General features: G+C 32.4%; 1 protein-coding gene across 2 annotated transcripts in view; it reads left to right on the top strand.

Moving 5' to 3' along the window:
- LOC134706271 (tubulin monoglutamylase TTLL4-like) overlaps positions 1–16,024 on the top strand; it is a 52,075-nt gene that overhangs the window by 20,506 nt on the left and 15,545 nt on the right. For both annotated transcript variants that reach the window (XM_063565044.1, XM_063565043.1), the window contains exons 3-5: positions 11,332–11,435; positions 14,679–14,936; positions 15,644–15,754. In XM_063565044.1, coding sequence (XP_063421114.1) covers positions 11,332–11,435; positions 14,679–14,936; positions 15,644–15,754 — 473 coding nt within the window. The remainder of the gene's footprint in view (positions 1–11,331; positions 11,436–14,678; positions 14,937–15,643; positions 15,755–16,024) is intronic.

Genomic DNA, 16,024 nt, shown 5'->3' with positions numbered 1-16,024 from the left:
CATGCAAAGACTGGCAAAACCATGAAATCAAATATCCATGAAAAATAAATGAATCCACAATATCAGTTGAGAAACATTTAAGGTTTTGAAAGAACATAGCATTTTTTGGCATGACAATCTTTAGCACAATGATTTTGTCAATGATATTATTGGTCAAAAGTAAATTTGAAAATTCAATTTTATAAGTTGTATTTATGAGAAATATTAATATATGATTCTTTAAATTCAAGTGACAGTTGAGTCACAAAAGCACTTTTAATGCTCCCCTAAAACTTTTGGGAACATGTATAATTATTGCTCTGTCCCTAATTATATATAAATGAGTGTTAAGAACCAATGGTTTGGGGTTTGGGGATTTCAACCTGAAGAGTGTCCCTTGTTTGATTGTAATAAAACTAAAATAGATTAAAGATAAATTAAGAAAGCCTTATGATTTTGGATTCAAAAAGGAAAAATCAATGTCATTTATACTTTACATAGAAAACAAGTGTATTTCATGTGCATTTTTAGAATCTGTTATCTTTGTAAAGGCTCATTAATGCTTTGTCAGTATTATAAACAAGGCAATATATAGTGACAGTATATCACAAAACAAAATACAGCCAAGGAAATTTGACTGCATTTTGCACAGTTGTAGTAGTATTTATATATGTGGATATGCCATTCTCGAAGGTGCCACCATATGAATTATTTGTGTTTTGAATTGTTAGTATTGTGTAAAAATCCAGATCTATTTATTATTTAACTATAGCCATATATAGTATAGGTCCATACAACAAGTGAGTTACTTTTCCAATATTTGTTATGTCCCATCTTAGATGGGCCATCTACATGGGTTGGGGAATTTTGTTTTCTGGTTTGTCATTTGTTCAATATTCTGTCCTGTTTCAGGGTTATATTTTTTGGCTGAGGTTATTACACTTGACCCTAAAGCTGTGCTTACATCAACTGCAAACTAAGTAAGATTTAAACTTTAATTGCCGAATTATGGTTATGACCTCAATATCATGGTTCACTGAACATGGAAATGTGATAATGTTAAACCAGTACATTATCAGATTAAAGTTTCTAGTTAGGGAAGTTAACCATCAAATCATAGAACTAATTTTATATGTCAATGTTGAAGTTGACATATATTTCAAATTATAGAATGAGGAAATGATTATCTTCAAAACATTTTGATTGTTCTTGAGCTATTTTAGCCATACATCACAAAGTGACAAGAAAAAATTGTTGCTAACTCTAACAGTTTAAGTAACCGTTTTACAATTAAAAAGTTGCATTAATTATTCAAGCAGCTGATTGGAAAGTAAGCACCCCTAATCCTCTTGTGAGCTGTAAGCCTCCGCTTGGTAATCTTTCATTTATGTACTTCCTTATATGGAACTGCTCTGAGTGGAATTTTATGGACTGTTGTTTATATAAACAGTGTCTTTGTAATGGCAATACAACAGGTTAGGATTGATAAACTCCCACTGCATTGATCAAACAATTTCCCATGTTCCATTTTTGCCTTTAGTCTTTGATGTGTTTTTGGTGAGACAAAGATAGAATACATCAATAAACCACTCAATTATAATGTTGTATAAAGACATAGCCAATTAACTTTTCATTTAATTTGTTCCCAATTATTAACAGACAGGGCAATGAAGTGTATGCTGTTATTTATTCTGTCTGGTAAAGGATGGATTCAGGACCTGGTTGACAGATAAGATATTTTTATTGACCAATCATGGTGCCCAAAATTTAAGCATTACAATCAAATGAATTATTATACTACAAATTGTAGAAAACAAGTCTGTTAACATACCTTTACAGTAGTCCAAACAATTATGACATCTTGGACATCACAGTAAGGGTCAAAGCAATAAAACAAAATAGCCTGTCAAGACAACATATAATTGGATTAACCTCATAGATACCAGATGTATATTTAGTTTTACATTAATTTTGAATCATTTGGTAATAAGCGACCATCTGACTTAGGAATTGATATTTTGATGGGGTAAGGTGGGTAAGGTGCTCCTATAAGAGGGTCTCATTTGGGGTCTAAGCATGACACAGGATTGTTGATTTTTTATAAGCGTGAAAGTCAAATTATTGTGACGTGAAAATGGGAAATGAAGTCTAGCATGACACTGGAAATTACAAATAAAATGAGAATTGCTTAGTACATAGTGTAAGCGGGATACAGGAATCTGACAAAAACAGTAAGCATGATCCAGCATCAGCTCCCGCAATGAGACTCCCCTATAACAATCCCAGAAGAGTCAAACAATTTGATTTTTTCATGGAAACCATTTTGGATTGAATTCTTAAATCACTAGCTCACCTTAATAGTATATAGCTAGCAGTTCTAAATGTTGAGGAATTAAGCCTTTCATTATATTATGACAGATAGTAGATAGTAGATATAGATGTTATACGATAAGATCTCTTATCACTGACTAGCTGAGACTGTGCTTACTCAATAGTTTGCTTGTAGAAATCAGATCATGTTAAGTCTAAATCTAATTGCTTTTCCAACAGAAGAAAGCTAACAGAAAAGTTACTGTAATATTTTTATTATTTATGAAATATAGGAAGCCCTGGTATCATCTAGATCCTTTTATATGTCTGTCTATAGCAACCAAATATCACCTTTCAAGTCTAATTACCATTTATTGCAACAAGAGTCACACGCTTTTCTTTGGTCTGTCTCTTAAATTTTTTGTTATGATTTATATGTATATAGTTTACATTTACGCTGTAGCTATACAAGGCTTCACTATAGATAATGATGGCTTTGGGTCTTTTATCTCTTTGAAACCAATCTTGATTCAATCTTTTGTGAAATTGCACAAAAATATTTTATTATGGTAAGTATGTCACTCAAAAGATATAGAATTTATTGAAAGACCTGTCTTTGTGATTTGTATAGTAGGTTAGATTGAATATTGATCGTTTGTTTGTTCCATTCATGATCGATTGTACAGATTCTTTATCAATGCCCAGTCATTGTGATGTGCTTATTTAGTCAAAATTCCTGAGTTGTGGGATCAAAAGGCCAATTTATATGTTTACCTACTCACACAGAAGTCAGACTAGATGTTTTATAGCTCTTTTTTAGTCATATTTACCCTTTGTACACTAGGTGATCGTGAAGCAGTGTTATCTTAAATGGGTTTCTGGTTTATCATCAAGTGTAGAGAAAATGTATCAATAACTTATACAGATTGAGATATTTCATTCACTTTCCCATCATTAAATATTGTTCAGAAATTATTGTTTAATTGTGCTCTTACTTCATTTCTGTTGAATTTATTGAATTTATCCATAACATTAATTAAGCAGTAAGTAGCTGAAAATTCTTATCAATCTGAAAAACTTAGAGAGGACATTTTAACTATGACATGGAGAATTATTCTCCTTATATATACCGGTAATTTCATGAACATAAGGAAAACTTATGTATAATACAACAAAGAAAGAGAGGAACATTTGAAACGGAGGGCCATACATTTTAACATCTTGAAATGAATTATCCGTGTTTCTCTTTTATTAGCTCACCTGTCCCTTGGACAAGTGAGCTTATGCCATCACTTGGCGTCCGTCGTCGTCCGTCGTCTGTCGTCGTAAACTATTTCAAGAATCTTCTCCTCTGAAACTACTGGGCCAAATACTTTCAAACTTTAACTGAATGTTCCTTAGGGTATCTTATTTATAAATTGTATCCAAAGTTTTGATCTATCAACAAACATGGTCGCCATTGCTAAAAATAGAACATAGGGGTCAAATGCAGTTTTTGGCTTATAACTCAAAAACCAAAGCATTTAGAGCAAATCTGACATGGGGTATTATTGTTTATCAGGTCAAGATCTATCTGCCCTGAAATTTTCAGATGAATCAGACAACCCGTTGTTGGGTTGCTGGCAGGGTTGGCAAAAACCCGGGTTTTATGAGTATTGCCCAGCCCAGTGGGAAATACTGGGAAAACCCGGGTTTTACTGGGTTTTAGTGGGTAATACTGGGCAATACTGGGTAATATAAAATACTTGTCTGAAATTTAAAGAGGATTCAGTGATAAATACAAATGTTAAACATATAAGATATGTATACCCTATTTTGTTTGTCTAGCAATTGTCTAGATTGGCAAACTGTAAACATGGTAAATATAGAGCAAAAATTATTTTTTTCTCCAAATAAATATAACTCCTAATTTAACATTGTTTAAGAATTACATTTAAATAATTTCACTAATTGATTAGTAATTATTCAGATTAGAACACATTTGTTTATGTAACAATAATCAGCCCTTATAATTCTATAAGTTTTATTGGCATGACCCCTTAGGGTGTTTATTTAGCAAAATGAATGTATAACAAATAAAATTAACAAGTCACTGAAACACTACAATAAAATGCATGTTTCAAAGTTTGGATTATTAAAACAATGCTAGGTAATTAAAAAGGTATCTTTAAATGTACAAATCTTCTGTTTTGCCTACATATATAGAATTAATAGAGAAGAGAATGAAATTTACATTTCAATCTTCTAGAAATGACTGTCAATGGTTATCTGTATAAAAAGTATATATTTAGCTGTTATACTATGAAACTGTACCAAGTCTTTAATATTTAGTGTTAAAATAAGCATAGAAAATCATATTGCCCAGTATTGCCCACTATTACCAATTTCTGGGAGTATTGCCCAGCCTGGGAAAACCCGGGTTTTCCCACCCGGGAATTCCCGGGCGGGTAATACTTTGCCAACCCTGGTTGCTGCCCCTGAATTGGTAATTTTTTAGGAAATTTTGCTGTTTTTGGTTATTATCTTGAATATTATTATAGATAGAGATAAACTGTAAACAGGAATAATGTTCAGCAAAGTAAGATTTACAAATAAGTCAACATGACGGAAATGGTCAGTTGACCCCTTTAGGAGTTATTGCCCTTTATAGTCAATTTTTAACCATTTTTCATAAATCTTAAAAATCTTTTACAAAATTCTTCTCCTCTGAAACTACTGGGCAAAATACTTCCAAACTTTAACTGAATGTTCCTTAGGGTATCTAGTTTGTAAATTGTATCTGAAGTTATGATCTATCAACAAACATGGTCGCCATTGCTAAAAATAGAACATAGGGGGCAAATGCAGTTTTTGGCTTATAACTCAAAAACCAAAGCATTTAGAGCAAATCTGACCTGGGGTCATATTGTTTATCAGGTCAAGATCTACAATGTATCTGCCCTGAAATTTTCAGATGAATCAGACAACCTGTTGTTGGGTTGCTGCCCCTGAATTGATAATTTTAAGGAAATTTTGCTGTTTTTGTTTATTATCTTGAATATAATTATAGATAGAAATAAATTGTAAACAGCAATGATGTTCAGCAAAGTAAGATCTTCAATTAAGTCAATTTGACCAAAATTGTCAATTGACCCCTTAAGGAGTTATTGCCCTTTAAGGACTTTTTTCCTTTGAAACTGCTGTATCAATTTCAGCCAAACTTAGGCTAAATGAATTTCAGAGTATTTAGTATAAATTTTATATTTTATTTCCTTGTATGTCAAGAAACATAGCCACTACATGGCTAAAATAGAACATAGGAGAAAATGATTATTTTTTTTGGCTTTTGAAGAAAATAGGACAATCCAAAAAACATTTAAATAAATTGAAAAGCCAAAATAATCATTGATGAGAGATTTAACCAAAAGAATTAAGGTGAGCGATTCAGGCTCTTGAGAGCCTCTTGTTTATATAGATAAAGACCATTGGTTTCCCCCTTTGAATGGTTTTACACTAGTAATTTTGGGGCCCTTTTAAGCTTGTTGTTCAGTGTGAGCCAAGGCTCTGTGATCACTGTTAAAGGCCGTACATTGATCTATAATGGTTTACTTTTATAAATTGTTATTTGGATGCAGGCCCGTAGCCAGGAATTTCCAAAGGGGGGTTCGTTTGACTCACAAACTCGACTTTAACGGTCACAATTCGAACAGAACATCGACTTTAACAGTGCTTGTTAGTTTTCATTTCTGGCTACGGGTATGGGATGGAGAGTTGTCTCATTGGAACTCACGCCACATCTTCCTATATCTATGACTGAATACAAGAAGGTGTTTGGATGATACATTATTAATATAAATTCTATTTTTTTTTTATAAATGACCCCACCCCACCCCTGCAAACCCCAAATTATAAAAGAGGATTTGATGCATAATAAGCTGAAGGTGAAATCAAAGGACACATCTAACAAATGACATTTTTTTCTTGTCCTCAAAATAAGCCAACACAGTAAATCATGATTCAGCATTGTACAGTTCATTAGCCAACAATAATAAGACAATAACTAGTTATCTTGACATAATCAAGGTCAAAACACAACATGAATCAAGGATGTGATGATACTCCTCATAAAACGTCCCACTGACCTACAGTTTGTCTTTTACAGATAAACATTTGACATATATATTCATACATACACATGTAATAACAAAGCATGTATTTGTACTATTTTGTTTATAATAAAAAAAAATTAATAATACAATTGATAGGTTTGAAATTAAATAAAGAGAAAGAATTAAACTGTTATGTTTTTATACATGTTTATATTCATTGATCCCTATAGATTGTTTTGTATTGATTAAACTAGCTACTTAAAATAGTATAATAAGATTTAATTACCTTTGTCCACTATTTAAACTAATAACTAATAAACTAAACAAAAGATTTGTTGGAAATATAGTTCTCTTTTCTTCCTGTTTTATTATCTGTGAATAACAAAGCTGTCATCATTGTTCATTAAGTATACCAGTACTTCAAAAGTATTGATAGTAAGAATATGAAATATTTCCCAATATTTATTCAAATAGCATAAAATGAGGCTTTAAACCCCTGATTTGGATCATCAGTACTTTGATAATGTCAACAGTAGTAACTATATCAAATTAACTGCTTAATCAGCTTATTTATGTTAGGCTAAATTAATTATGTAAATATATGCAAAAAGTCAAAAACAATAGTAACTGTAAATGGTTCAATAATTAGTACTATTTACAACCTTGTGCTACTGTCAAATGATAATGTAGAATATTACTAATCATTGGACAAAGTTAATAATTAGTACTATTTACAACCTTGTGCTACTGTCAAATGATAATGTAGAATATTACTAATCATTGGACAAAGTTAATAATTAGTACTAACTACAACCTTGTGCTACTGTCAAATGATAATGTAGAATATTACTAATCATTAGACAAAGTTAATAATTAGTACTAACTACAACCTTGTGCTACTGTCAAATGATAATGTAGAATATTACTAATCATTGGACAAAGTTAATAATTAGTACTATTTACAACCTTGTGCTACTGTCAAATGATAATGTAGAATATTACTAATCATTGGACAAAGTTAATAATTAGTACTATTTACAACCTTGTGCTACTGTCAAATGATAATGTAGAATATTACTAATCATTGGACAAAGTTAATAATTAGTACTATTTACAACCTTGTGCTACTGTCAAATGATAATGTAGAATATTACTAATCATTGGACAAAGTTAATAATTAGTACTAACTACAACCTTGTGCTACTGTCAAATGATAATGTAGAATATTACTAATCATTGGACAAAGTTAATAATTAGTACTATTTACAACCTTGTGCTACTGTCAAATGATAATGTAGAATATTACTAATCATTGGACAAAGTTAATAATTAGTACTAACTACAACCTTGTGCTACTGTCAAATGATAATGTAGAATATTACTAATCATTGGACAAAGTTAATAATTAGTACTATTTACAACCTTGTGCTACTGTCAAATGATAATGTAGAATATTACTAATCATTGGACAAAGTTAATAATTAGTACTATTTACAACCTTGTGCTACTGTCAAATGATAATGTAGAATATTACTAATCTTTGGACAAAGTTAATAATTAGTACTATTTACAACCTTGTGCTACTGTCAAATGATAATGTAGAATATTACTAATCATTGGACAAAGTTAATAATTAGTACTATTTACAACCTTGTGCTACTGTCAAATGATAATGTAGAATATTACTAATCATTGGACAAAGTTAATAATTAGTACTATTTACAACCTTGTGCTACTGTCAAATGATAATGTAGAATATTACTAATCATTGGACAAAGTTAATAATTAGTACTATTTACAACCTTGTGCTACTGTCAAATGATAATGTAGAATATTACTAATCATTGGACAAAGTTAATAATTAGTACTAACTACAACCTTGTGCTACTGTCAAATGATAATGTAGAATATTACTAATCATTGGATAAAGTTAATAATTAGTACTATTTACAACCTTGTGCTAATGTCAAATGATAATGTAGAATATTACTAATCTTTGGACAAAGTTAATAATTAGTACTATTTACAACCTTGTGCTACTGTCAAATGATAATGTAGAATATTACTAATCATTGGACAAAGTTAATAATTAGTACTAACTACAACCTTGTGCTACTGTCAAATGATAATGTAGAATATTACTAATCATTGGATAAAGTTAATAATTAGTACTATTTACAACCTTGTGCTAATGTCAAATGATAATGTAGAATATTACTAATCTTTGGACAAAGTTAATAATTAGTACTATTTACAACCTTGTGCTACTGTCAAATGATAATGTAGAATATTACTAATCATTGGACAAAGTTAATAATTAGTACTAACTACAACCTTGTGCTACTGTCAAATGATAATGTAGAATATTACTAATCATTGGACAAAGTTAATAATTAGTACTATTTACAACCTTGTGCTAATGTCAAATGATAATGTAGAATATTACTAATCATTGGACAAAGTTAATAATTAGTACTAACTACAACCTTGTGCTACTGTCAAATGATAATGTAGAATATTACTAATCATTGGACAAAGTTAATAATTAGTACTAACTACTACCTTGTGCTAATGTCAAATGATAATGTAGAATATTACTAATCATTGGACAAAGTAGGTCTGCACCCCCAGCTAACATTTTTGTAGAGTAGTACATTAGTGGTATCTACAAAAAACAGAACTTTGTTTTACGGGGAAAAAAATATACATATGTTCAAATAAAAAAAAGTAAAATGTACAGCTGCTAATATAAATGTATTATCAGGCACAATGACTCTATTTACCAGTAGTTTTATAAAATGTTTTAATACATGAACCCCATGATTACTGAAAAGCTCTAAAAACCATATACTGTAATTGGTAATCTGGTTAACAAGTCTGTCATTCTAGTATGTTCTTTTTGTGAACCTTTTGATATTCTGATGACTGAATTTAAAAAAAAAAAGGGGGGGGAGAGAGATTGGGTTGTTGAGTAATAAAACACTTGTTTACCAATTACCATGCCTGACATATGTGTGAAAATTCAAATACATATTTAGAAATATCATCACTGTTTGTTGTCAATGATTAAACTTTTGTATTTTTTTCCCCTTGAAATAATTTGGTCTTCTTGAAAAATCATTTGTACTGGGTAGTCACATATTGTTTGATTTATTTACAACTTGTCTGAATTCAAGATGACATCTATAGACTAAACAATCGTGAATGGTATAGACAGCACATTGCCTTAAGCTTTGAGCTGCCTATTCTGAATGTTTTCGGTTTCTGTTTCATTAACATACTCTTTGGAGCCTCTAGTTTAATTGATGATTAACTTGGACATTTTGATAAGTCAAACATGAAGGTTTTTAGAATGGATTATTGGAAACTTGTTAAAGTGATGTCAACATAAAAACTTTTGATCAAAATATGAATTCAATTCAATTGTGATAAATATGTTTGAATTAAATGTTGTGAGGAATTTGCTCATTTCATGAATTAAACAATTTCTAACTAAATATCTTATTCTATGACCCTCATATAATATGTTCTTTATTTTTAGTTCATTGACAGTAATTTAATTATGGAAATTTTAGAAATGACAATCTGATTTACCGATTGTGTAGATATGACTGCAATTAGAGCATATATTGTCAGACACATAGGGGTATATTTCATTTTAAAATTTAAGTAAAAGAATCTGTCCTTGAAATGTATCATATTCCCTTGCTTGAATAGTTGGATGACACAATTTTTTTACATGACCATGACATGAAATATCCTGTCTATTGATTGAAGATCTTGGGGGTTATTTAAATGCATTACATTGATCATTTAAAGCATGATACATGTTTCCAAAGAATTATGAATAAAATGATCATTGTTTTCCTAAATGATAAATGGCAATAACCTTGAAATCCTTGTGTCCACTTTAAGAACAATATCTTAGTATTTGTCAAGTATTATCAGAGAGCATTGAAGACAAATGAAATTGTTGTTGATTTCTGAGTAAGTAGTCATTGATCTAATAATTGTACACATGAGAATTGTCATTCTGTATATTTATGTAAATCTTTACATGTAATCAAAGTGTTTCATTTTGTTATTGTAGTTAAGCTTTGTGTTGACATGGGTTATACAATGCATTGCTATTTACATTGATGTTTCTCCGTGTTAGTGTGGAACATAATCCATATTTTAATGTCTTTTTATGGAGAAAACAATGAGTTTCCTATAGCAATGTAAATGACAAGTGTGTATCTAGGGAAAGAGGATTGTCGCTATGTAATTTAGTTGAATGGTTGTTATCTGAGAAAACATAGTGGTAATGATCGTACTATAGGGATTCAGAAACAATATGTTATAATGACTAAAACCTACATAGAAATCGTAATTATTAGTAGTAAATGAATTTTTATTAGAATAACATAATTGTGTTTTTTTTTCGAGTTGGTAAAAAGTGTAACTTAAATTAGGAGAATGGGCATATAAAGGGTAACAATTCAATTGATCAAACCTTTATTTCAGTATTCAAGCATCATTTCAGAATGTGTTAGTCTACAGAATTTGGTGTTGTTTGAAGGTTTTTTAGTGTAAAGTTAACTCACAACTTGTCAGGTCACTATATAGTCAAAGAGCTTAAAATTCCATAAATTGACCCCTTTGATCATTTTCTTTGTTGTGGGGAGACTTTCCTATTAGCATATCCCACATCTTTTATAATTCGTATAAAATTAGATTTAAAATTTTAGATTCTAAATGAATAATTTTGATTTATTACAGTATTTGTGTCCTGCATGTAAAAGACACCCTTGTAGATTTCAAAAAGAGCAGGCTAATGCCGCTACAAGACAGCACTTGCACCAACAAAGTGGAAAGGAATTGATATAAGTTGTAATAACTTGTTTCCCAATCCACTATAAATAAATATGTTTAAACTATATGTGTCATAACTTATTTTTTTCTTTGATTACAGAGAGAGATTTCCTGGTGATGGAGAAGCCAGCGATGATTTGGACGATGATGATGACGATGATGTAATTGACTGTTTAGAAGATGATAATGCAGGAGGATCGGAGGGTAGGTTATCTAAGCTGGCAAATGTTTAAAGCAAAATATGAATTTGGTTCTAACAAAAGTTGCCAATTTCTTGGCTTTTTTGTCATGGAAAATGGTTTAATATTTAGTCTGCAGCTTCATAATGTTGAGCTGTAGTGAATAAGGAATTATTACATCCAACATCCATCCACTTCCTGTTTGACAATAGTTTGAAATTTTACAACACTACTCGCACTTTTACGTCATATTTTTTTCTTCATTAATAAAGGGAATAAGCAGTTATGCTTCACTATAACTGTAACCTTAATCAATTGCATGCAGCAATACTGGTATAAACCTGGTATTAGTCAAGCAGCAACGCTGGTATAAACCTGGTATTAGTCAAGCAGCAACGCTGGTATAAACCTGGTATTAGTCATGCAGCAAGGCTGGTATAAACCTGGTATTAGTCAAGCAGCAACGCTGGTATAAACCTGGTATTAGTCAAGCAGCAACGCTGGTATAAACCTGGTATTAGTCAAGCAGCAACGCTGGTATAAACCTGGTATTAGTCAAGCAGCAACGCTGGTATAAACCTGGTATTAGTCAAGCAGCAACGCTGGTATAAACCTGGTATTAGTCATGCAGCAAGGCTGGTATAAACCTGGTATTGGTCAAGCAGCAAGGCTGGTATAAACCTGGTATTGGTCAAGCAGCAACGCTGGTATAAACCTGGTATTAGTCAAGCAGCAAGGCTGGTATAAACCTGGTATTAGTCAAGCAGCAACGCTGGTATAAACCTGGTATTAGTCAAGCAGCAACGCTGGTATAAACCTGGTATTAGTCAAGCAGCAACGCTGGTATAAACCTGGTATTAGTCAAGCAGCAACGCTGGTATAAACCTGGTATTAGTCAAGCAGCAACGCTGGTATAAACCTGGTATTAGTCATGCAGCAACGCTGGTATAAACCTGGTATTAGTCAAGCAGCAACGCTGGTATAAACCTGGTATTAGTCAAGCAGCAACGCTGGTATAAACCTGGTATTAGTCAAGCAGCAACGCTGGTATAAACCTGGTATTAGTCAAGCAGCAACGCTGGTATAAACCTGGTATTAGTCATGCAGCAAGGCTGGTATAAACCTGGTATTAGTCAAGCAGCAACGCTGGTATAAACCTGGTATTAGTCAAGCAGCAACGCTGGTATAAACCTGGTATTAGTCAAGCAGCAACGCTGGTATAAACCTGGTATTAGTCAAGCAGCAACGCTGGTATAAACCTGGTATTAGTCAAGCAGCAACGCTGGTATAAACCTGGTATTAGTCATGCAGCAAGGCTGGTATAAACCTGGTATTAGTCAAGCAGCAACGCTGGTATAAACCTGGTATTAGTCAAGCAGCAACGCTGGTATAAACCTGGTATTAGTCAAGCAGCAACGCTGGTATAAACCTGGTATTAGTCAAGCAGCAACGCTGGTATAAACCTGGTATTAGTCAAGCAGCAACGCTGGTATAAACCTGGTATTAGTCATGCAGCAAGGCTGGTATAAACCTGGTATTAGTCAAGCAGCAACGCTGGTATAAACCTGGTATTAGTCAAGCAGCAACGCTGGTATAAACCTGGTATTAGTCAAGCAGCAACGCTGGTATAAACCTGGTATTAGTCAAGCAGCAAGGCTGGTATAAACCTGGTATTAGTCATGCAGCAAGGCTGGTATAAACCTGGTATTAGTCAAGCAGCAAGGCTGGTATAAACCTGGTATTAGTCAAGCAGCAACGCTGGTATAAACCTGGTATTAGTCAAGCAGCAACGCTGGTATAAACCTGGTATTAGTCAAGCAGCAACGCTGGTATTAGTCATGCAGCAAGGCTGGTATAAACCTGGTATTAGTCAAGCAGCAAGGCTGGTATAAACCTGGTATTAGTCAAGCAGCAACGCTGGTATAAACCTGGTTTTAGTCAAGCAGCAACGCTGGTATAAACCTGGTATTAGTCAAGCAGCAACGCTGGTATAAACCTGGTATTAGTCAAGCAGCAACGCTGGTATAAACCTGGTATTAGTCAAGCAGCAACGCTGGTATAAACCTGGTATTAGTCAAGCAGCAACGCTGGTATAAACCTGGTATTAGTCAAGCAGCAACGCTGGTATAAACCTGGTATTAGTCAAGCAGCAACGCTGGTATAAACCTGGTATTAGTCAAGCAGCAACGCTGGTATAAACCTGGTATTAGTCAAGCAGCAACGCTGGTATAAACCTGGTATTAGTCAAGCAGCAACGCTGGTATAAACCTGGTATTAGTCATGCAGCAAGGCTGGTATAAACCTGGTATTAGTCAAGCAGCAACGCTGGTATAAACCTGGTATTAGTCAAGATTCTTTTAGCAATAATATCAATTTGCTAGATTACTGTACTTTACTGTTGCAAAAATATCAAAATTCCAGATTTTGTTTTGGAAGGACAAATGAATGAGAGTTTGACAGATCTTATTATTTGCAGTGATTTTGATCAAGAATCGATCAGATTGGAACAAGTGTTTGCTATTAATGTTAATTATAGAAAAGTTGTTGTGGATCTTTGATTTATATTGGAATATCATGCAACATAATCAGAATGAAATTGTCACATATCATGCCTTGTTTTATGTCATTTATTTCTGTTAAATCAAAACAAACATTTGTTTATGTCCTGATTATCAATTCAAAAGTAATGAATGAACATGATAAATGAAAATATGAGTACCATCTTAGAATAATAAATGAAATAGATAACTTCATTGAAACTGACTGGAATAGATAGATGACTAAATATTTTAAGGTTAAAATCAATATTACTCCTTTTATAATAAATTAAACTGCAATCAGACATCGTTAGATTTATAAGCCTAAGAACCCTTTACATTTTGATATCTAAGCATCAAAATTTGTTTTCTCCATCTATTTGGTCAAATTGTAAGTTTCATATCCTGTCTTGATCTGTAAGTTCCACTATAATAAAATCATGAGGTTTATTTTGTATTATATTAAACATGTTAAACCCGTATTTCTTTGGAAGTTTACAACTAAAGAGTTACATATTTGTCTACAAATATTGTGGATATTGACTCTACTCTGGTAAAATCTCCAACAACCCGCTAGCTGTTACTATTTCTTGAATCTCCAATAACCCGCTAGCTGTTTCTTGATATGATGAATACCTTGATCTACATAACAAATAAGATCCTATTTTAGATTCAAAAGTCTCACACTATATTTATCTTGTGGTAATCAAAGAAATATCTTATATCCTTAGGTGAATCTGATGGTTACTCCATTACAAGTAGTTTATCTAGAAGGTCATCATCAGGATTGTCAAGGTCAAAGTCAGCAAGACAAATAGGAACAGTAAGATCTGTCAGTTCTACCAGTGCAGATGAAGTGTCCGTCCGACCAGTGTCCACCACCCGTCCACAAACAGCTGTTGTTAAAACTGTGATAAAGCAACCTCTGACTAAAAGTTTGTTTCCAGGGGTACCACCAACTATTAACTTTGTTGTGGAAGGGGAAAAAGGTAATGAAATGTACCACCAACTATTAACTTTGTTGTGGAAGGGGAAAAAGGTAATGAAATGTACCACCAACTATTAACTTTGTTGTGGAAGGGGAAAAAGGTAATTAAATGTACCACCAACTATTAACTTTGTTGTGGAAGGGGAAAAAGGTAATGAAATGTACCACCAACTATTAACTTTGTTGTGGAAGGGGAAAAAGGTAATTAAATGTACCACCAACTAGCTTTTAATAAAACAAGTAATGAAACTTTACTGACCTTATCAAATTTCTGATAGGGGCCTTGGTGGCCGAGTAGTCTAAGTAGTTTCTACTGTAATTACTAACCAGTCAACACTGAGGTTGTGAGATTGCAGGTGCACTCGACTCTAATCTTAATTGACTAGGATTTTCAGTTTTCGTATTGAAGGTTGGTGGTTTTCTCCGGGCACTCTGGCTTCCTCCACCATTAAAAACTGGCCGCCACGAAATAGCCTAAGTGCGGTGCTTAAAAGTGGCCTTAAAACAACAAAAATCAATCATATTTCTGATAGTTTTCATTATCTAGTCAATTATACTGTAGGCAACCATACTTCAACAATTTAAACAAATCATGCCATATTCTGAAGTTGGCTCTAAAAGGCTCTGACATGATAAATATGAAACAACTTAGTTTAAGTCGTTTACTTAGTTTAATGTAAGAAACTAAAGAAGTCTTTTCTTTTTCAGTTGAACAACTACCATGGGAATATCGAAGACTTATGAAATGGAGAATGAGTCCCATAACACCTAATATAGTTAAACACAGTCTAGCTAGGATTGGTTTTAGAATTACTAAACGTAAGTTGATTATCAAACATATTGAAGCTAGTCTTATTTTGGTGTGTTAGATTTTTTACTGTAAAAGTATTTTATATACAATGTAACAGTAAAATTGTAAAGATTGTATTCCAAACTATTTAACCAATTTTAACATATAAATCATTAAATACTGCCTAAGTAGAATTGCTTCTTGCTTAAACAAGCTTAGTCTGATAGCAATTTTACTAAATTTACCTTTAATCTTACTGACTGATTATTTCTTTTCCCAGCACAGTAGAGTAATCTGAA

This window comes from Mytilus trossulus, chromosome 2 (assembly GCF_036588685.1).
Source record: "Mytilus trossulus isolate FHL-02 chromosome 2, PNRI_Mtr1.1.1.hap1, whole genome shotgun sequence".
Lineage (NCBI taxonomy): Eukaryota > Metazoa > Mollusca > Bivalvia > Mytilida > Mytilidae > Mytilus > Mytilus trossulus.
Note: the sequence above shows the minus strand (reverse complement) of the source record. Positions and strands in the feature narration are given on the sequence as shown.